Source organism: Sphaerodactylus townsendi, linkage group LG15, assembly GCF_021028975.2.
Source record: "Sphaerodactylus townsendi isolate TG3544 linkage group LG15, MPM_Stown_v2.3, whole genome shotgun sequence".
In the NCBI taxonomy this organism is placed as follows: domain Eukaryota; kingdom Metazoa; phylum Chordata; class Lepidosauria; order Squamata; family Sphaerodactylidae; genus Sphaerodactylus; species Sphaerodactylus townsendi.
The window spans coordinates 11,608,861-11,630,324 of NC_059439.1; the positions used below are offsets into that span (position 1 = coordinate 11,608,861).

Consider the following 21,464-nt stretch of genomic DNA (forward strand, 5'->3'; position numbering starts at 1 on the left):
ACAGAATCCATCTATTTCAGCATTCAGTTTCTAAAGCTGGTTGCCAGGATGTTTGAGAGAAATAAGCATCTTAGCCAGAATGGTGCAGTGATTTGATTTGATTTGATTTGATTTGATGCCCCAGCCTCAGCCTCAGCAGGGCTCGGGGCAGCTAACATACACAGTTAAATTAAAACCACATTAAAACCAAAATTAAAACCACATTAAAACCAATAATAAAATTTCAACTAAAATATTTAGTATAAAATTTCCCTGATGGTGATATAATCAATTAACATAGCCCATAGAATAAAACATCAGTGGTTAAGAGACGTGGACCCTGGCCTAGAGAACTGCTTTTCCCAACCGTAAGGAGTCTCAGAGCAACTTAAAATCATCTTCCCCTCCCCACAACAAACACCCTGTGAGGTAGGTGGGGCTGAGAGAGTTCCGAAGAATTGTGACTAGCCCAAAGTCACCCAGCAGGGTTCATGTGGGGGAGTGGAAAATTAGATTAGAGTGTGCCACTCTTGGACACTGCACCACACTAGCTCTGAGCTGTGTCCTGGTCTGGAGCCTCGGTGGGGTGGGGGGAGCACTGAAGCAATGACACAAAAACAAGTTTCTGACACTCTTGTCATCAATCCCCTGAGTATGAACACTTTTAGCTACCCGTGTGGGATATAAATGTTCTAAACAAATACAGCAGTTGTGGATTATTAGCATAAGAAATACATAAGTAGAATAAGAGCAGTTATTTTTAAGCTCCGAAGCTTTTACCAACTTAAACACCTTCCTTAATGCAATCAGAATTTCCTTAAATTAATCCTTAATCACTGCCATGCTCACAATCCTGGTAAACTAAATGGGGAAGGTTCCCCCCCCCCCCCCCACAGCATCTCTTAAACAATCCTGGATGGGCAGAGCTAGAAGGATCATGTGGTTGGCTCTATCACTTGTGTGTGTGGGTGGGGGTCCTCTATTCCACTGATAGGAAGGGTTGGATCCTGCTAATTTTCCATTGATGAAAAAGGGGGGGACCCTTTTGATCACTAAAAAGGCTATGCTGGGGATGATGGGATTGGAATGGGCAAAGTCATGTAAGACAGAGACTGTAGCTAGCAGGAGATATGGGCAAGACTGAGCAGAAAAGCTGGCTGGATCCAACTCATAAGTTCCAAGGCACACCTGTTATAAACGCAAAAAAATATATGAATGATTCCATGGCACTATTAGTCAGACAGCTATGGACAATATGATTTACATCAAAATCACACCTAAAATCTGCCAACACTTAGACACAATTGCCAAGGGAAGAACTCACTCACAAGACTGAAAATATTTGTGCATGCTCACCTGAATGCTGGGTGGAGGGTCATCCCCAATCACATTTCCTTGGGATGACACCTGGAAGGTGGGTGATGCTAAGGATCTACCCAGTACCTTTGGAAAGACAAATGGCCTCTGAATCAGATGTTATGATCATGGCTCTTATTGCCATCCGTTAGATATAAAAATCATCACAGGGGTGGGGCAAAGCTGTGGCTCAATGGAAGTGCCAAAGGTCCCATGTTCCATCCCTGGCATATCCAGGTGAAAGAACCAGGCAGGAGGTGATGTGTGACTCGAGAGAGTTGCTGCCAGTCTGAGCAGACAGTATGGACCTTGAGGACCAGTGGTGTAATGCAGCTTCGTGCGGAATGGAGGAACAGCATCTGAGACACTCTTGATTTGGGGATTCCATCTTCTCTGATGTCCTAGCAACGGTCCAAGGTCTTACCGTACCACTGAAGAAAGATTATTCAGGATGCTGCTGAAGACAGTTTAATTAACGACTGCATGTGATTTAGATTTTATTGACAGCCCCAATTGGAGCTTTTGTTGACTTTTTAATGGTTTTTTTAATTATTGTTTTCCTATTGTGCTTTTTAATTTTTTTAAAAAAATGTTTTATTTATATCATTAGCCATCTTGAGTTCTGCGAGGGGATAAAGTCAGTGTTTTCAATAAATAAATAAAATTTGAAGGCTTCTCCTTGCCTAAGGACTCCCCATCCCAATTAAGCAGTTTTTCTGGTTGCAAAATTACCACTTAAATCTGACCAAGGCAGAAGAGCCACTTAGAAGGAGGAAGACTCCTTAAATAGAGGAAGGCTCCTTAAATAAGAAAAGGAAGGCTTATGGTTGGAGACATACCAGAGTACCTTGTTAACCAACTCTTCTCCATTGTAAATGTATTTGTCAAGCCCTGGATCTGCGACCAATAATCAGACTCAATTATTTCAGTCAGAAGCCTTTATTGATAGACAACAGCATGGCCATAGAAGATGCCAGTTCTGGGAACCGGCTTTCCCAAGCACCTTTATGCCCACCAGTGTGCCCCTCTTCTTCCCTTCCCCTGGAGATATCAAGCAATACAGAACAGGAATGGAAGAACGGTTAGGTTTCAAGGCCATGTGAAGAGATATCAGGATGAGCCAGTACTTGGGTGCATTCTAAATCACTACACGTAACAGAGCACAAAGATAGCAGGAAACCGAAAGTAAAGTGAAACCCATTATCATTACAATATTTCATTTATGTTACTTATAATCCACCTTTCTCGCTGAGGTTCAACATGGATTACACAGTTAATGTCAATGCAATCCACAGGATGGGACATCCGATAACCAAAAGGTTGGGAGTGCAGGAATCTGTCCCCAAGCATAAATATTAACATATGTTAATTATTTAGTGGGATAATACATGGAGCCAAAGCCCTCAGTTTGCAAAACCTGAGCAAGACAGTAAACGAGAGGGCATTTTGGCAGTCATTGATTCATACAGTCGCTATGAGTCACCCTCCTGTTCCAGTAAGCAATTGACTAGGAGGATTTCTGTCCTTAATCCCCGCTGCCACTACTACACCCACCGCAAAAATAATAATAATCATCATCATCATCATCATCATCATCATCCCGCCTTTCTGTTCTTATTTGTGGCCAGAAGTAGTTTCCAAGCTAATTTTAAAATGCATTCTGCCCAAATGTGAAAAATGGCGGACTGTGTTTCATGCACACACATAGTACATACAGATAGTCCATACTGCACAGTAGTAAAGTCCTCAGCCTCTTTCCCTTGATTGAAGCATCTGGTCATAATACACACCGCCTTTCCTAGGGTGTGGTAGCAAGCAGGTGAGTGAATGGCTATTAAAAAATGTGCTCACTCACTGAAGCAACGTCCTTTGCTCTTCACACGCCAAGTCAAGGGGTCAGTGAATTCTTTCCTCTGGTCTTGGTTTAGAGAAAATAACTTGAGATACATAACTGGGTGTCCGCAAGATCAGAAGATGGAAAGGCTTTCAGAGCTCCGTTTAGCCTTGAGGTCTCTGGATGCCTATAACTGCTCAGTAATAAAGTTCTGTCTTAGACCAGGTGTATCTGACCACCTGTTTTACGAGCCAGGGGCAATTTTGCGGCAGGCTCCCTTCTCAAGACTTTTATTGCATCCTGACTGGCCTTCATGTGTCAGAGCACGAGCTCAAATAGTGTTTCTATTCAGCAGACGCTCCTCTTCCTCCATCAACCACCAGACAGCCAACCTAGGTTATCTACCCTGAAAGATGTTCTGTGACAGGTCAGTGAATTAGTACCATTCTACAGCCAGGGGGCAGTGTTGGCAAGGAAAGCTGAAATCACATCCATGACATCAAATTCTGTGATTCATACGGGGAGTCAGATTTGTATTATGCAGTTCTTTTTAATTACTTTTTTATTACTTGAGGTTCTCTCCGTCACACACACAAGATTTTCTTCTGACTTTTGCAAAACTGAGAAGCAGCCAGTTTCTATCAGGAACATGTTTATCAGTCCTCACCACATGGTGTAGTGGTTAGGAGGCCTCTCTCCTTCACATGAGCAGCAGACTGATGAACCTGCTTCCTACATAGGAAACCTGCTGGGTGAATTTGGCCCATCCACAGTTCTCTCAGAATTCTCTGATCCCCACCTGCCTCACAAGGTGTCTGTTGTTGGGAGGGAAAGGAAGGCGAGTGTTAATTTTATAGGATCTTTTAGCATAGTTTCTATATTTTTAGTGATTCCAGGATTGATTTCATTCCCCCCCCCCTTTTTTTTACTTTTAATACTCTAAAGAAGAAGAGTTTGGATTTATATCCCCCCTTTCTCTCCTGTAGGAGACTCAAAGGGGCTGACAATCTTCTTGCCCTTCCCCCCTCAAAACAAACACCCTGTGAGGTGGGTGGGGCTGAGAGAGCTCCAAAAAGCTGTGACTAGCCCAAGGTCACCTAGCTGGCATGTGTGGGAGTGTGGGAGTGTGAATTCCCCAGATAAGCCTCCGCAGCTCAAGCGGCAGAGCAGGGAATCAAACCCAGTTCCTCCAGATTAGAATGCATCTGCTCTTAACGCCACTGCTGAGGGTCTGTTCTTGCTAATTTAAAACAATAATTGGAGATGTTGGTACACCTGATGAACAATTGTCCCTGATCCTGGCTATTGGGGGGTGGGCTCATGCCTGTCCCTCTGCTCTCTACAAGGGGCACCCTACACACAACTGGGAACGTCCATCCATCACCTCCCTCCCACAGTGAGCACAGAAAGTCTAAGCAAGAATCACACTTTTTAAAGCCAATGGGCTTAGAAGAAAACAACTCTTGTTTAGAATAGCTCCATCAGGGAGACAATTCGCTTCTGCAAGGATAGCTTAGGGTTTTCCCTAATTCACAAACGCATTGAAGTTGTCCCTAATTCACAAACACCAGTTTTCCCTAATTCACAAACACCAGGACAACTTCAATAAGAAAGAAGAGACATTAAAAATTAGCAAAGCCTGGCTCCCAGTACTTAAAAAATAGACTGATAACCCCAACCGCAATACAATGCACTCAACCACACCTTTGCATAGCAAGTTCCACCCAAACACTTAATGATTGGTTCCCCACCCTGGGACATGGACTATTATCCACCCTAAACTTTCCCTTCTCACTTAGACACAGTGTGAAACAGACTTTTCTCTGTGATACACCTCTGAAAATGCCAGCCACAGATGCAGGCGAAACATTATGAACAAAATCCACCAGACCACAGCCACACAGCCCGGAAAACCCACCAGTACCAAGGTATCTCAGGTTTGCTGATGAAAGAAATCTCAGTTCAATGGGATTCAAGCAGAGGTGCCTCTTGGCCCCATTCACTTTTCAGTCTATACATAAATGACACTGTGCAGAGACTAACCAGACCAGAATACATAGCCCCTTCTGTGGTCAGCAAAAAAGATCCATCTTGCTTTATGCGGATAGTATGGTCTTAATCTCACCAGAATAGGTTTCAAAAGACTGCTATACAGTTCGAGTGAATATTATTCAGAAGAGACTTTAACTATTAATTATGTGAAAACAAAAATAATGGTTTTCAGCAAAAAAAACCCAAAAACAAAACCATCCCCCCTTTTGTGTGTGTGTATGTAACAAACATGATATCCCCAATGAACAATGTAGCACGTTTAAATCCCTTGCAGTCGCCAGTAGGAAGCCCTGAACTGGAAAAGCACTTTTACCAGTGATAAGAGCTGAAGCTGGAAGGAAGGAAGGAAGGAAGGAAGGAAGGAAGGAAAAATAGAGGGGGAAGGAAAAGTAGAGGTGAAAGAAAGAAAGAAAGAAAGAAAGAAAGAAAGAAAGAAAGAAAGAAAGAAAGAAACTCCGTCAGCCAGCGAGAGCGGCGCGCACCCCCGCGGCCGGGCCAGAGCGCGCATCCCGGCCTCGTCCCGCTCCTTTGGCGCGTCCCCCTCCGGAGGGCTGGGCGTGCGCGGAGGGGAGCGCGTGGGGCGCGGCGGCGCGGGGGAGAGTGAGGCGGTGGGTGGGGCCGTCCGGTAGGGGGCGCCCTGCCTCCCTCCCTCGCTCGCTCCGTCACTCTCGCACCGCGCCGCGCCGCGCCGCGCTGATTTTGCCCCGCTGGGCTGGGCGGGTCGGGCGATGCCAGCAGCGGCCGGGCGGGCAGGGAGGCTGCGGGGCTGCCTTGCCTGGCCTCGCCTGGCACCGGAGCCGCCTCGCCTCGCCCCTTCGCCGGCCCTGCCGGGCACAGACCCCCCTCCCTCCCCGCGGGGCCGGCGGGGGGCGCCGATGGTGCCGCCGCCATGCCGGTGATGAAAGGGCTGCTGGCGCCGCAGAACACCTTCCTGGACAACATCGCCAACAGGTTCGACGGGACACGTAAGTCCGGGCGGGGGTCCTGGCGCGGGGGGAGCGGTTGGTCTTCCCCTCCCCCCGGGAGCCTCCTGGCCAAATCACACACACACACACACACACACACACACACCTCTTGCAGGTCCGTGCAAAAGTTCAACTCCACCTTAGGATAGGGCGCAACGGACGGCTTGCTCGGAGGCGCCGGGCTGCCCTCCTTCTTTCCTCGTTGGACCGAGCGCCTGGTAGTCGCACAGTGCGAGGCTGGGGGAAAGAGACCCGGGAGGCAGCGTGGCACGGGTGGGCGCAGACTGACAAAGGGGCATCTGCCCCGATCCAAAACGACCCAGATTTCCCCCATGGCTTCCCTTCCTTCCCTTTCCCCTCTTGGGCACTGTGGCCTTCTCCCCCAGTCTCCTACAAACACACCCCTTCCAGTCCCCGGAGGTAACAAAGAGACTCTCTTTGTCTTTCTAAGCCACACGCAGCTGATGGGGGGGGGGGGGGGCCTCCAGCTCCCTGAGACGACTGGAGAGAAAATGGGGGACGGGGGGACGGGACGACGACAGTTTTTCATATACTCTGCTGTGGGAACCCTGCCTCCCCAATGCTTTCAAGTCCAGATGTGCCCTCCCCAGCTCTGTGCTTTCCACCCAAGCAACCTTTCTTGGGAATCGGGCGGGAGATCTCCTTTTCCTAACTGCTGAAGTTGGGTTAGTGTCCATGGAGGAAATGGGCTAGCGGGGTGGTGGGGCTGAACAACTTAAAGGAAGACCTGCCAGGCAGAGAGAATCTTTGATCTTTTGCCACCCTTTGGGATGCTGCGCTTAGTCCTGAGATCTATGAGCAGGGATAAAGTGGAGAAGGATTTTGCAGAGCGGACCCCTGTGGGTAACCGCCGCCCCCCTCCCCAAATATGAGATCCCTTTGTGTCCTTGTAGACTGAGATGCAGGGAGGATCTCGCCTGTCTCTCTGGACAACGCTCCAAAGAACTTCTGAGAGACATTGTGGCACAAAAATGATTCAATATGAAGCAGTTAGGAAGTCTGAGACTATTCCGTTTGGGCTGAAAGGTGTTCCTGGCCTCCTGACTCAATGTAGGTTTAGCAAATTGTGCAAGATGACAGGATGCTTATATTGATTTCTGGATGCTTATATTCTATGCATGCCGGCTTTGCATAGAGATGTTTTTTTACTCATTTGCTTTTCAATTTGTGTTGCTTTTCAATTTAAATTAACTGTTTCTGCACACATCCGGCATCCCCGTGCTGTTTAAGGACACATTTCATGCATCTCATGAAGCAGACACTGACTCACAAATATCTGGTAGTCCTTTTTTAGAGCCAGTGTGGTGTAGTGGTTAAGAGCAGGTGGATTCTAATCTGGAGAACCAGGTTTGATTCCCCACTCCACCTGAGTGGCGGAGGCTTATCTGGGGAACCAGACTGCTGGGTGACCTTGGGCTAGTCATTGTTCTTTGGAGCTCTCTCAGCCCCACCTACCTCACAAGGTGTCTGTTTTGGGGAGAGGAAGGGAAAGAAGCTTGTAAGCCACCTTGAGTCTCCTTGCAGGAAAGAAAGGTGGGGTATAAATCCAAACTCTTCTCTTTTGCCTTTGAAACCTGATGTATTCCCTTTTCTTGCATGTTTTCTCCCTTACTGTCAATATTGTAAGATTCTTGGAGGAAAAGATTTGTCTTTGCTTCTGAGAAGCACCAGTACATCAACAGAGGAATATTACGGAGGTGGTACAGGAAGCCAGGTTTGTGAAACAGACTTCAGGACACAGGTTTTTTTTTAAATGTGTTTGAAGGTTTTTATGACCAGAATCAAATGGCTGTTGTGGGTTTTCCAGGCTGTATAGCTATGGTCAGATTGTTTTTACTCCTACGTTTTGCCCGCAAAAATGAAAACCCACAACAGCCATTTGATTCTGGTCATAAAAACCTTTGGTAAAACTTTTTAGATAAATCAACACTTTGGGAGCAATCCTAAGGAGGTCTACTCTGAACATTTTATTCCATGAGGCTTACTCTCAGGAAAATGTTTTTAGGAGTGCAACTTTTGTGTGGGTTGCAAGCTGGGGAGTTTTCCTTTCTCTTTTCCGCTCCTGAGCTTCCAGCCCCACAGGTCAGGTTTGGCAGTAGCCGCATGTTACAGAATGTTGGTTTTCATTCTGAGTACCAGGAAGAGATCTTAGAGCCGGGCAGATCTTAGAGCAACGTGGTGTAATGGTTAGAATGATGGACTCAAATCTCAGAGGACAAGTTTTGAATCTCCATCCTGCTATAAAAGCTTACTGGGTTACCTTGGACCAGCCACAAATTCTCAGCCTGACCCACCTCACAGGGCTGTCGCTATGAGGATAAAATGGAGGAGGGAGAACGATGTAAACTGCCTTGGGTCCCTGCTAGAGAAGGAAAGCATGGTATGAATATTTAAATAAGCCATCCAGCACAATCCGTTCTGGTTGAGCCCCATTGAAATAAACAGGCATAATTGTCTTTCTCTTGGATAAAACTCTTCAGTGTTGGGGAGTTTTTGTTAATCTACCTTGCACTTCTACAAGAGAGTGTCCCAGAAGGCTGGCCCAGAAAGGGATTTAAAATACTGACCTACCTTAAAAGACTGCTGTAAAAGATTTCACCAATTTTTAAAAAATGATTTGTGTCTATGTCCCCAGATTTTCTGCTGTTTCAGGAACTCTTCAGAAACGACTTTTCCTTTTAAAAACTGTCCTGCAAAGTGACCATTTTCAGATGTTACTTGAACTTAGCGATAGGATAAGTTTTGTCTCAGCCAAGCATTTGGGTATGCCGTGACTCCTTCACCTCCCCGTTAGAAACAATTTGGAATTCCAGGGCACAATCTTAAATTTTATAGTGCCATTAGAGGGAATGGTCCTGAGCATGTACAAAAGGCATTTTTCTCTTCCCCTACTGTCACATAAACACAGTGCAAGCATGCTTCATGGGTGATATATTGAGGCAGAGCTCTCGTCCCATTTTGCGCTCTCGCAGTACTCATTTTAGAAATTAAAGCAGTAGGATTCCACCCTAGAATGTGTGATGCAACAGAAAAAGGCTCTTCATATTAGTCCAGCTATTTCACACTCCCCGATGAGAAAACACCATCTCTCCATATGAACTAAGGCAGAAACATATGGGCAAGCATGAATCCCTGAATCCAAAGTTTAAAAGGAGGGGTGCCAATCGAAGCAGGAAGAAACTGTGGATACCTTGTGACATCGGGAATGTACTCTGTGCATGTCTTTAAATTTGCACTTTTCTCATGGCTTTGGCATTCAAATTCAGTTCATGGGCTGGGGTCTGGCTTCAGATGAAAGCTTGCTTGCTGTGTCTCTGTACCCCTATATACATACATATGGGTGCGTATACTCCCCATCCCCCCCAGACTGCCAGACAAAGAATACATGGGTGGTGAAGAAAGGTGCAGTAATCATATTTAGCTTTTTTTAAACAACAACAGCAACAACCTAAAATGCCATATTGTAGCTAGAGGATTTTCCCTTAAGAGGATTCCAGGGTGGGGATAGGGAGGAGGATTTAAATGCTTCCAGAAAGATCAATGAAAACTAATTCAGTGTTTTCTGTTGAAGCTGTCAAGCTTGCATAATAAAACGTAGCCACCCCCCTTCCTCTGCACCCCCCGCCCTCCAAGGGCCCAAAGTGATCCAAAGCAGGTACCTGGAGAGAGGAGTTTTTGCTGAAGTTTTAAGGGAAGAGCTTCTCTCCTGCCTCACCCCCATCAGCGTACAGGCTGATACAGATCTGGATTAAACCCCATGTTGTTCATCCGAGACTGGGGATGGGTGCTGTGTCCGGATTTAAGGGTATCTTGTATTTAAAACAGGACCTGCGTTTGCGTTATCCAGAGGGCTTGTGTCGCTGAATGGTTCAGCCGGGCTCCCAATTAATGCAACAAGGGTGTGAGGTCAGCACCAGGGACAGCTCCTGCGCTCTGCTTTGAGGACTCTGGTGGTGGTTTCCAATACCTTTTGCAGAGGGGAAGGCATGAGGATCCAAATCCACCACACAATCTGTTTATACGCATTTGCTGGAGACCACTATTGGATACAGCAAGCAGCGGACTGCTGTGTGTACACAGCCCAGGAATAGATTGATCTAAACCCTGTGGTGTCAGCAGTACTAACAGGGTCTCGATTCAGACCTGGCTAGTTGTGGTGACAGGAATCATCTCCCCCGTCCCCACCACCATTGGCTGGGGCTGGGCACAGTGCCACAGGGAAAATTCAGCTCAGCTTCCTACTGGACGGTTTTGTTTATTTGATTTTTTTAGCCACCTCTCACCAGAAGGGTCTTGTGGCGACTTACGGCATTAAATCAGTATAGATCAAAAACGAAATAAAAGCAGATAACAAACATTTTAAAAGTTAACATTAAGATGTTCAACTATTAAAATATGTGTATGATACCATACTACTAACAAAATAACCCAGACATAGGGGCCGTTTCCGCACGAAGGCGGAAACGGCCGGGTCGGCATTTATGACGCCGACCCGACGACGCTGGGACCATCCGCATGGACGGTCCTGGGAACAGCCGGGCAGCCGGCGCCACGGAGCGCCGGGGCCCAGCCGACCCGGCATGTCCCCGGGCCTCCGGCGCGTCGCGGAGGCCTGGGGACACGCCCCCCTGGCCCTGCGCGCCTGCTCCAGCAGCGCAGGGCAGGGGGGCATGTCCCCAGGCCTCCGCGACGCGCCGGAGGCCCGGGGACAAGGTAAGTGCCGGGTGGGGGAGGCGGCGTGAAGCCGCTGCCGTTTGCTCGGCAGCGGCTTCACGGCGACGTTTCCCCAAAAAGAGCGCTGGGAAGCGCTCTGGGGAAACGCCGGCTTCAGGCCAGGAGGGCGGCGCGAGGGCGGCGCGGCTGCGTTGCAGCTGCGCCCCCCGTGTGAATGGCGACCTGGAGACGGCGTTTTTACCGTCTCCAGGCCGCCATGAATTGCCCATGCGGAAACGGCCGTAGATTATGTTCTAAAAGCCAATATAGACAATTTGGCTTTACATGCTCTACAGAAATGAAACATTTCAGTGCTCCAATTTATCCCTGGCTCCTAGGTGCCCATGCGTAGAGAATTATTGTGGTTGCTTAGTGGATGATGGGTTATGTTCCACACCTGCTTAGAAGCACTCTTGGTTATTACCTGGCTCCATGTACCCCTACCCTTGAAGGCTGCACCCCACTGGGACCTTTCCTGGTACACGATGCTACCTGTTTGCCCCTGTTATTAGTTAGAAGCTATGCCATGCCACTAGGATTGTATTAACAGCTTGCCAGACTCACGAAGCAAGCAGGTTGGACCCCGGGCTCTCTAATGTCTTGTAGAACACTGGAAGGTTGTGACCAGGGCACACTACAAACTTTGTGAAACTTGTGATTTGCAGTGGGTACAACAGAAAAACGTTAAGGTTTGCTCCCCAGTGCCAAGCCAGTGTGGTGTAGGTGGACTCTTATCTGGAGAACCAGGTTTGATTCCCCACTCTTTCCCATGAAGGGCAGAGCCTTATCTGGTGAACCGAATTTGTTTCCCTACATTCCTGCTGGGTGACCTTGGGCCAATCAAGGTCCTCTCTGAACTCTTTCAGCCCCACCTACCTCACAAAACCGCCCATCATTATAACACTGTTGTGGGGAGGGGAAGAGAAAGGAGCTTGTCAGCCACTCTGAGACTCCTTACAGGAGAGAAAGGGGGGGGGGTAACAAATCCAAACTCCTCTTCTTTTAATTGCGGAACTCTTTGATGGATCATATTTAGCCGTTGCCTTTTCTCAGGGGGGTTTAGCTGGGAGATTAACATCAGACATGTGGAGCCACAGTCCCCCCACAGCTTGCAAAGCTCATTCATTCCTTGGCTCAATTTCTTTGGATTTTCCATTCACATCCTTCCTTGCCTCCTGCATGAATGACTGCCGCTGGATTATCTCTGTCCCAGTAACTTCACATCCAGCACAATCCTGGGCTGCGGGGGCCAGCTGCTGCATCTCCAAGTCCGGCTGTTGGCAAATCATGTCCGTTCTAAGGTAGCTCAGTCGATAGGAGCAGCCATGTAAGTCCTAAAAAAAAATAGAAGAGGCAAGGTATATAGCATTAAATCTTTTGTAGAGGAAGTTGACTATGTGCCAGCTTTCCAGTTTCATAGAACTCTTTCTGTCATTCAGAATGAGCAGATGATGCTATTTTTGGAGCGCAGGTTCTGAGCTATATACTGATGTTATGGGTTGACAGATTTTGCCTGTTAGTTATTAATGCATACACACCCTCCCCCAAGATAAAAAACCCATACTGCAAAATCTGGAATAGCCTCAGGGATTATATGGCAAAACTCTTGTTGAAGCTCCCCAAACGGCCAGGTTTTTATGCACAGTCATAAACAAACACATTTTGCTTTGTCTTTTGCCTTTTAATTTTTTGTATTTTATTTTAATTCTTTGTACTATGCCATTAAAGTTTATCTGTATCTATCTGAAGCTCTCCACTGCTTTTGTGTGAGTTTAACACCAGAACTGGTCTGTTAGACGACTTCTTGTTCTTTTCCAATAGCACCGTCCCTACTGCTGATGAATCAGCACCCCCTTTGCCCCCAAGATGTTCGAAGGATGTGAAATCAAATTGGAAAGGTTTTTGATTAATCCAGTTAGTCAGTAAATTGGATCTGTTCCTGTGTACATATGTCAAAGTGTGGGGCAGGCTGTGTCAGTTTTGTTTCCTAAAATGTAAAGGCTTGGGCCCAGAGCAGCATAATTTTTAAAACCACCCATCATTATAACACTCTATATATTTACAGTGCTTTGCATGACAAATATACCTGGTGAATATACATACTGGTCATGCTGGGGAGCTTAGTATGATTCTTTTTGTTTTAGCCAGCATGGAGTAGTAATTAAAAGCAGGTGGATTCTAATCTGGAGAACCGAGTTTGATTCCCCACTCCTCCACCTGAGTGGCAGAGGCTTCTCTGGTGAACCAGATGTGTTCCCTCACTCCTACATTCCTGCTGGGTGACCTTGGGCTAGTCACAGTTCTCTCAGCACTCTCTCACCTGCCCCACCTACCTCACAAGGTGTCTGTTGTGGGAGAGGAAGAGAAAGGAGCTTGTAAACCACCTTGAGTCTCCTTACAGGAGAGAAATGTGGGGCATAAATCAAACTCTTCTTCTTCTATTTATATACTTATATTTATACCCCACCCTACCCCCAAAGGATTCAGGGGGTTTGAGCATCCCTATTTATTTGTTTCCATCTGTACCCTGCTTTTCTCCCCAATGGGGACTTGAATCAGCTTACATCCTCCTCCTGTCACCCAATTTAACCTCACAGCAACCTTGTGAAGAAAGTCAGCTTCCATGGCAGAGTGGGGATTCGAACCTGGCTCTCCCAGATCCTAAGGCAAAACTCTAACCACTACAGGGCTGAACGGTATCTTAAGCAGCGGGTTAGAACTCAGCCTCTGTGCTAAATATGCAACCAACATAAAAGAGATGGGATTTCAAAAACGCTGCACCCCTAAACCAGTGTGGGTGTAGCGGTTAAGAGTGGAAGACTCTAATCTGGAGAGCTGGGTTTGATTCCCCACTCTTCCACATGAGCAGCGGACTCCAGCGGAGCTGGGTTTGTTTCCTGCTGGGTGACCTTGGGCTATTCACAGTTCTCTCTGAACTCTCTCAGCCCCACCTTCCTCACAAGGTAACTGTTGTGGGGAGAGGAAGGGAAGGAATTTGCCTTACAGGACAGAAAGGAGGGATATATATCCAAAATTTTCTTGAAAACAGACTTTCAGGCTGTTCCAAATCATCCTCACAGTACATGGGGATCTGTATGCTGATGTTTGCTCCAAAAGTCCATTTGCCTCCTGTCAGACTCTCCAGCATAGAGAGCCAACGTCTGCTGGAGGCTGTGGGTGGGTGGGAGAGAACGTGCAAGAGAGAGAGCCCGTCAGCACCATGGAGAGTGCATACTTTAATGCTCAGCAGTCTAAGTAGTTCGCTAATCCTGCATCCTAGAAGCCAAAAACTGGACTTAGCTACAGATGCAAACTATTTTTATGACATATACACACACGGCCCCTAAATTAATCCAGGCTGTGACCTGAGGAGACCTACAGCTGTCCATAATTTGGGTGGAGACAGGTGATTAGAATCCCCTTCTGGGAGATGAAGCCACAACTGGAACGTGGGTCTGTTGGCTAGCCATGGCCTTCAGTTCCGATGTGCTTAGTGTCTGCGTATGATCAGAAGGCACACTCAGTCCATGGTGCGGTGTCTGCTGATGTATTCCTTGCTTTTCTCTTGCCTCTTGAGTCTTTGGGGATAAAATCCTAAGAGTCTTGAGTGGGAAAGGAAGAGACAAAAACACCAGGGAGCTTTGGGGGCTGCTGTGCCTGATAAAAGACTACCAAAGCATCAGGCTCATCTTGTGGATGCAAAGCAGAGATCTATGCCCCAGCTGGGTCACAGACTGAGACTTTTCATATGCTTTTGGACTGGAAAACTTTTCCCTATTCCTGAGCAGGAAACAAAGCCTCCTTTTTCTTTGGATGCTGAAACTCACTGGTCTCTCATCGCCAAAGCAAAGTGTTACTCTGCTTTTGGGGAGTCCAGAAGTTACTTCTGTCTCTGCTGGTAGTGCCCATTCTGAGTGAACCTCTCAGTAGTCAAGCAAGCCTTTATTGGCATAAGAAAAACGAAAGAAAAGGGTTGCATATAACGTCAAAAATAATAACAAAGACTCAAAATACAGTTTGCATCTCTAAATAATTCACTGAGTCTCTATAATGTCTAATAATAAATTTGCAACTAGTGCGCAATGTGCAGGATCCTCATTATTTAAAAAGAAAAGTATCTTATGGTAGTCAGACAGGCCCGAGCACTTAACAAATAAAGAGTTTTAATGTATTGTCGAATGTATGTTTTAAATTTCACCCTCAGATGGGTATGTTTCTGGCAGTGGAAAAGAGTGTGTTCCAAGGTTTCCACATGACACAACCCACAGGAACAAAATCTCCTATCTTTTGCTGTCTAATCATACTTGTCGTACAGGAGAGCAAAAGGGATTGCATTGAATCTATCCACTGCAAATTTCTAAGGAACGTCTCAGTAGTGTTCTTTTTAATTTAATTTCGATGTCTATACTCAGTGGAGACCCAAACCTGCTTACAACAGCATTCTCCCCTACCTTTTTTTTAAAACTGCCTGTGATGTAGGTTAATTTTAAGTTTATTCAGTTTATAGGCTGGCCTTCCCCCAGAGGACTCAGGGCAACATACAACATAAATTAAACAACCATAAAATCAATAAACCGTCACAAATATGTCCCAGCGCCATTAACTACACTAAAAGATAATAAAATTGAACTGTGTCCCTTAAAATCATGTTCACACCAATAGAAGGAAGGAAAAAGGGAAGGGGAAAAGAGGGGGAGAGGAGGGAAGGCCAGTTAAATGGATACCATTGCTTTCCTCAACCATAAACCTGGTGGAATAGCTCTGTCTTACAGATGCTGTGAAATTGCACCAAGACTAACAGGGCCAACTTGACAGCATTCCATCTGAGTGGGGCCAGAGCTGAGAAGGCCCTGGCCTTGGTCCAGGATAGTTGGACAACTTTGGGACCAGGAACCACTAATAAACTGTTTGCCAACTGTAACACCCTTTGGAGAATATATGGAAGAGATGATAAGACTGGGAGACAGTGACTGGCCCATGACCTCCCATGGTAGAGTTGCTATCTGAACCCACGACTAACTCTAAGCACCCACTCTATAAGGCAGCAGTTTTGTGGTGGCACTCACCACCTTCTCTCAAGATTCCTGAAGTCCCCACAGGCTTAACAAGGTTGGGGGTCCCTGTGATACAACAGCCTTGCTGAACTACGCAGGACTGGCCAGTATCTGGATAACAGGAAGTTGTTCTTAAACCCACATCACAAGAGGAAAGGCTAGAGCAGTGGTGGTGAACCTTTTCAAGACCGAGTGCCCAAACTGCAACCCAAACCCCGCTTATTTATCGCACAGTGCCAACACAGTAATTTAACCTGAACACTGAGGTTTTAGTTTAGAAAAAACAGTTGGCTCCAAGGCACACATTACTCAGGAGTAAGCTTGGTGGTAGTCAGTGGTTTTGCTTTGAAGCAACCATGCAACACTTCGAATGGGTGAATCACGGCCCTAGGAGGGTTTAGAAGCAAGCCCCATTGCCAGCAACCGAGCTTACTCCCAGGTAAAGGATTGTGCTATAGTTCTTCCCATGAAAATCAGTGGGGTTTAACAGCACATAACAGGGTTACCTTCACATCGTGCCCAGCGGCCCAGGTCATCCTAGATGTGTGGGGGGTGCTTTTCCAAAAAAAAAAAAACACCCATTATGAACTTTGTGCATGCATGCCCACAGAGAGGGCTCTGAGTGCCACCTCTGGCACATCTGGCCATAGGTTCGCCACCACTGGTCTAGAGATTCTGCTTAGAATTCTAGCCCCACACACAACCTGCCCCCATGCATGTTGGCTTGCTGTGGTTGATCTGCAGGGAAAGGAAGGCACTCTGCACATGCGCAGAGGAACATCTGCCTACATTACGACTGCATGTTTCAAGGCTCAATAGGAAGCTGCTCAGAAAACTAAAAGTAGTGCTGATCTGGGGTTCCTATTAAGCATATGATTGGCCTCTGGAAAAGTTCTGGGTTGGAACAGTTCCTCGGATTAGCTGGGAGATGGGGGGACATGTGCCACTGACTGTACATTTTCTCTGATCTTCTTGTGCATAGCCTGGCTTGGCTTGTGGCTGGCTCAGAGGCAGAAACCCCAAATCCCTAACATATGCAACTAATAAACATGGAGCACTGTCTCCTGGGAAGTTCTCCTGCACAGTCTCATTCAAATAAACTCTGCAAGAACTGCTCTCATGCTGGGGAGCAGATACCAGCTGTTTCAGTGGTGCTTATGTACTAGAGAACTCCTTAAGCACCTTTGACTTGCCATTCAGTGTGATCTGGCTCATGAAGCTGGATTGGAAGAGGGGAAATGGCCCCAACTCTCACCTTGAGTTACAGGATTTGGGTTCCACGACGATTGCCTTTCTCCCCATCTGAAGACTTCCAACAGCCTGTGTGGCACAGTGGTTAGAGTAGGGGTCACCAACCTTTTTGAGCCTGTAGGTGCATTTGGAATTGTGACGCAACATTGGGGGGGGGGGGTGCAGCAACAAAATGGATGCCACAAAATGCTGCAGGACACAGAATAAGTCATAAAATGACTGCCAAGCTTAATGATAAGAATCCGGGGCAGATCTTTGTGCTGGGGCAGCAGCTGCTGCCAAAAGCAACATTTTAAAAGATCTGTGCAGTCATCCAAATCTCCAGTAGTCAATCAGACTATAGTCTGCAATAGTCAGTCAGAAGCCTTGGTGGGCAAAATCCCTACCTGACCCCTACCCCCACTTCCTAAAAACCCTTGGCCAATGGCAGATGCCGTGGTCCCATGGGCACCACGTTGAAGCCCTCTGGGTTAGAGTGCCATCCCATCATTTGGGCGACCTGAGCTCAAACCCCCAATCTGCTGCCGCAACTTACAATTTTGTCTGCTTTACTTGTGCTTCTGCCGGCTGCAGTGCCGGATTTTCACTTTTACCTGTAAGCTGCCCTGAGCCCAACTTCGGCCGGGAATTGGGCAGGGTATAAATGTAATAAAAATTTTAAAAAGTGACTTTGGACCAGTTGTTCTTTCTCAGTTGAACCCACCTCAAAGGTTGGCAGTGGTGGTCAGAAAATGGAAGACAAGCTAACGGAGAGAGGCTCAGGGAGTTGGGGGTGGTTTTTTAAAAAATTATTTATATTTATACCCCGCCCTCCCCCAAGGGGCTCAGGGTGGCAACCAACAGTATTTAAAACAATAAAAACCACATACTTAGTTTAAAACAATTAAAACAGCAGCAACCAATTTCAAAGATAAATACCGCATAGTAAAAACAGATGGCGATAAAACATACAAATGACACCCATGGGAGGCTGACAGTAGTATATTCTGGCTGGCTGGCAACAGATAATAGATAAAAGCCTGGCGGAAGAGCTCTGTCTTGCAGGCCTTTAGTCTGGAGAAGTGAAGGTTAAAGGGGAGCATGATAGCCATGTTTAAATATTTGAAGGAATGTCATATTGAAGAGGGAGCAAGCTTGTTTTCTGCTGCCTCAAAGACTAGGACATGGAGTAATGGATTCAAGGTGAAGGAAAAGAGATTCCACCTAAATATTAGGAAGAACTTTCTGACTGTCAGGGCTGTTTGACAGTGGAATTCACTGCCTCGGAGAGTGGTGGAGTCTCCTTCTTTGGAGGTTTTTAAACAGAGGCTGAATGAACGTGTGTCAGGAGTGCTTTGATTGTGTATTCCTGCATTGCAGGGGGTTGGACTTGATGGCCCTGGTAGTCTCTTCCAGCTCTATGATTCTATGAGGGTGTAAGCAGGGACCAAGGGGGGAAAGCACCTGGTGTGTCCTCCCGCCCCAGAACGCCCCTATGCTGGAACGCCCCCAACACGCCCCAGAACGCCATTGCCACACCCCACAGGGGCATGTGCCTGGTGCATTTTGCGCCCCCCCGCCCCCTCTGGGTGTAAGCCACTTTGGGTCCCCTCTGGGGAGAAAGGTGGAAGGTACATAAAACACATCAATTTGCAGCCCTGTCTGAGAACACAGATCTGGGCAAGGTTTTGACCTTCCTGGGTGGAAATCCACAGTCCAAATGCCCTCTTTGGCACCTTGTGTGCTATGAGCCATCTGGGTGTTTTGGCGTTGTGCCCACTGGCAGAACGGCGGCGTCTCCATCAACACCAGGCATCGCATCTCATCAGACAAAGAATGACCACAGGAAAGAGAAGGCTTCAAATGGCGTGTTTTCTGACACCAAACCCCTGCCAAGACCCGGCAGCAATGGAGCAAATTGATCCTGCTAAGAGGAGACTGATGAGTCCAAATTTTTCTAAAACATCCCAGGAGATTTTGGTGCCTGGCAGAAGAACGCTCAAATGTCAGTCGCAAAACACTGTTGCAGCCCATGATTACAGATAGTGGCATGAAAAATGATATTGACAGCTGAGGTGCTTGGATCCAGCTGCTGCAAACAGTATGTCTCCCTCTCACACCCTCATCCTCTGGTTTCCCCCTTTTCCTACCCCCTCCTGTTCTTCCTACGTAGATTGTGCGCATTCTATACTCCTCCAACCATGACAGCCCAGGTCGTTTGATGTCTTCTTTGAAAAAAGTTTCCAGCCCTCAAGGCTACCAAAATATGCAACCGAGCAATGCCTATTGAAATTTTAGAAGGCAGAACAGGCAGCTGGGTAGAACTTCCAGTTGCTGGAGGCGGGGGGTCAGAACTTTCTATAGCTTATTGCTCCGGGTGCAGGATAAATTATGTAAAGTAGACACAAATTTTCCTAATTAAGGCCCACGCCTGTCCTAAACTGCAGTTCCCTCTGTGCTCAATGGTGCCTCTTGACTTTAACATCCAAACTGCACTTTAAGCAATTCGATGTTTGCGTTGGGGGGGGGAGCGGGGGTGTTGCATATCCTGCCAGGACCAATCTTCCCCTTTCGGACTCACTCGAGGTCCAGTTCACTCATTATCCCGATTTCTCTTTCAGCCTTCTGACAGGGGTTGAGTCAGTTTAGGGCACCATCTATCCACTCCGCCACCACCACCACCCCTGAGGGGACAGGTATGTCTCCGGGTTTAGCAGTTGCTGAGTCGCCAGGAAGCAAAGTGCAGAGTCAGCCTTAAGATCCAGAGTTGTTTGCATCAGGGCAGGGGACGGGGAGAGTGTCAGGCCCCTGTGGACATAGTGTGGGCAGCATTTCAGCATCCAGGGAAAGTGCAGGGAGGGGAGAACTGGCCATGCAGAGGAACACGAAGTAACCTGACCACAAGGAGCCATTTGCGGTTAAGAGCAGCAGACCCTGATCTGGAAACCAGGTTCTTGGTCCAGTCACAGTTCTTTCTAGAGTCTCTCAGCAGGCAATGGCAAACCACCTTCGAATGGCAAACCATCTCCGAATGTCTCCTGCCTTGAAAACCCTGCGGGGTTGCCATAAATCAGCTGTGACTTGATGGCACTTTCCACCACCGCTTCATTCAGGGTGACAGAGTGGGAGTCAGAAAAGCATAGCCAGCAGGTTCGATCCACCAGGGAGCAGCCGTGCATCAGCCTCATAGAAACACCAGTTTTCTTCCTCGTGGCCTTTTTTTTTACATGGCTTATTGCAGATCAATTTCTTCCAAATTCCTTTTAAGTCCCAGTTGGTCTCCTGCTCTGGCTTTCCTGCTTCCTCATGTTGCTGACACTTATTTTGACATTGGAAATTTCAAGTCTCTACTTGGAAGTCGGCAACCCTGTTTCACAGCGATGCTTAAAAGAGTACAGCTTTGTTCTATTAAAAGGTTCTAAATATTCTGGGGGCTGCATTCTCAAAACGTTGTCTTGAGAGATGTGGACCAGTGGTTTGGTTTTTTTTAGTAGTGAGGTATGGGAGTTCTAGGCCCCTTTTGCAAACACAGAATAATGCACTTTCAGTCCACTTTTACAATTGTTTGCAAGTGGATTGTGCTATTCTGCACAGGAAAATCCAGCTGCCAAGTGCACTGAATGTGGATTGAAAGTGCATTATTCTGCATGAAGGGAAGGGCCCCTGCCCACTATGTTTCCTGTACGGAAACCCTAATCTCTATTTTTGTTAATTATTATTTTCATTTATTTAGAGTCCACCTTTCTTGCTGAAGGTCAAAGTGGTTAACAGAGTGTAAAACACATGGGGGCAGCCTTCAAGTTTCTTACTGAGACTGAGCCAGTGTTCTGTCATGGTTAAAAGTGGTGGACTCTAATCTGAAGAGCCCGGTTTGATTTCCCCATTCCTCCACATGAGTGGTAGACTCTAACCTAGTGAACTGAGTTTGTTTCCTTATTTCTATATATGAAGCCTGCTGGGGTGACCTGCGGCCAGTCACAGTTCTCTCAGAACTCTCAGTCTCATCTACCTCACAAGGTATCTTTTGTGGGGGAGGAAACGAAGGCATTTGTAAGCTGCTATGAGATTCCTCACAGTTGAGAAAAGTGGGGTATACATCCAAGCTCTTCTTCAAAGCTACATTCTGAGAGAGCCAGTGTGGTGCAGTCTGATTGAGTTCAGATCTCAACTCTGTCCTGAAATTTGCTGGGGGACCCTGGGAAGTAGTATTGCCAACAGGCCTGGAGAAGAATGCCCTGCCCCTTTAATAGAGGCTTAACA

The 21,464-nt window shown here is 47.1% G+C and overlaps 1 protein-coding gene across 3 annotated transcripts in view; it reads left to right on the plus strand.

Moving 5' to 3' along the window:
* Positions 1-5,566: 5,566 nt before the first annotated feature.
* KCNH4 (potassium voltage-gated channel subfamily H member 4) overlaps positions 5,567-21,464 on the plus strand; it is a 64,956-nt gene continuing 49,058 nt past the window's right edge. For all 3 annotated transcript variants that reach the window (XM_048517382.1, XM_048517383.1, XM_048517384.1), the window contains exon 1: positions 5,567-6,186. In XM_048517382.1, coding sequence (XP_048373339.1) covers positions 6,111-6,186 — 76 coding nt within the window. In that variant the 5' untranslated portion in view covers positions 5,567-6,110. The remainder of the gene's footprint in view (positions 6,187-21,464) is intronic.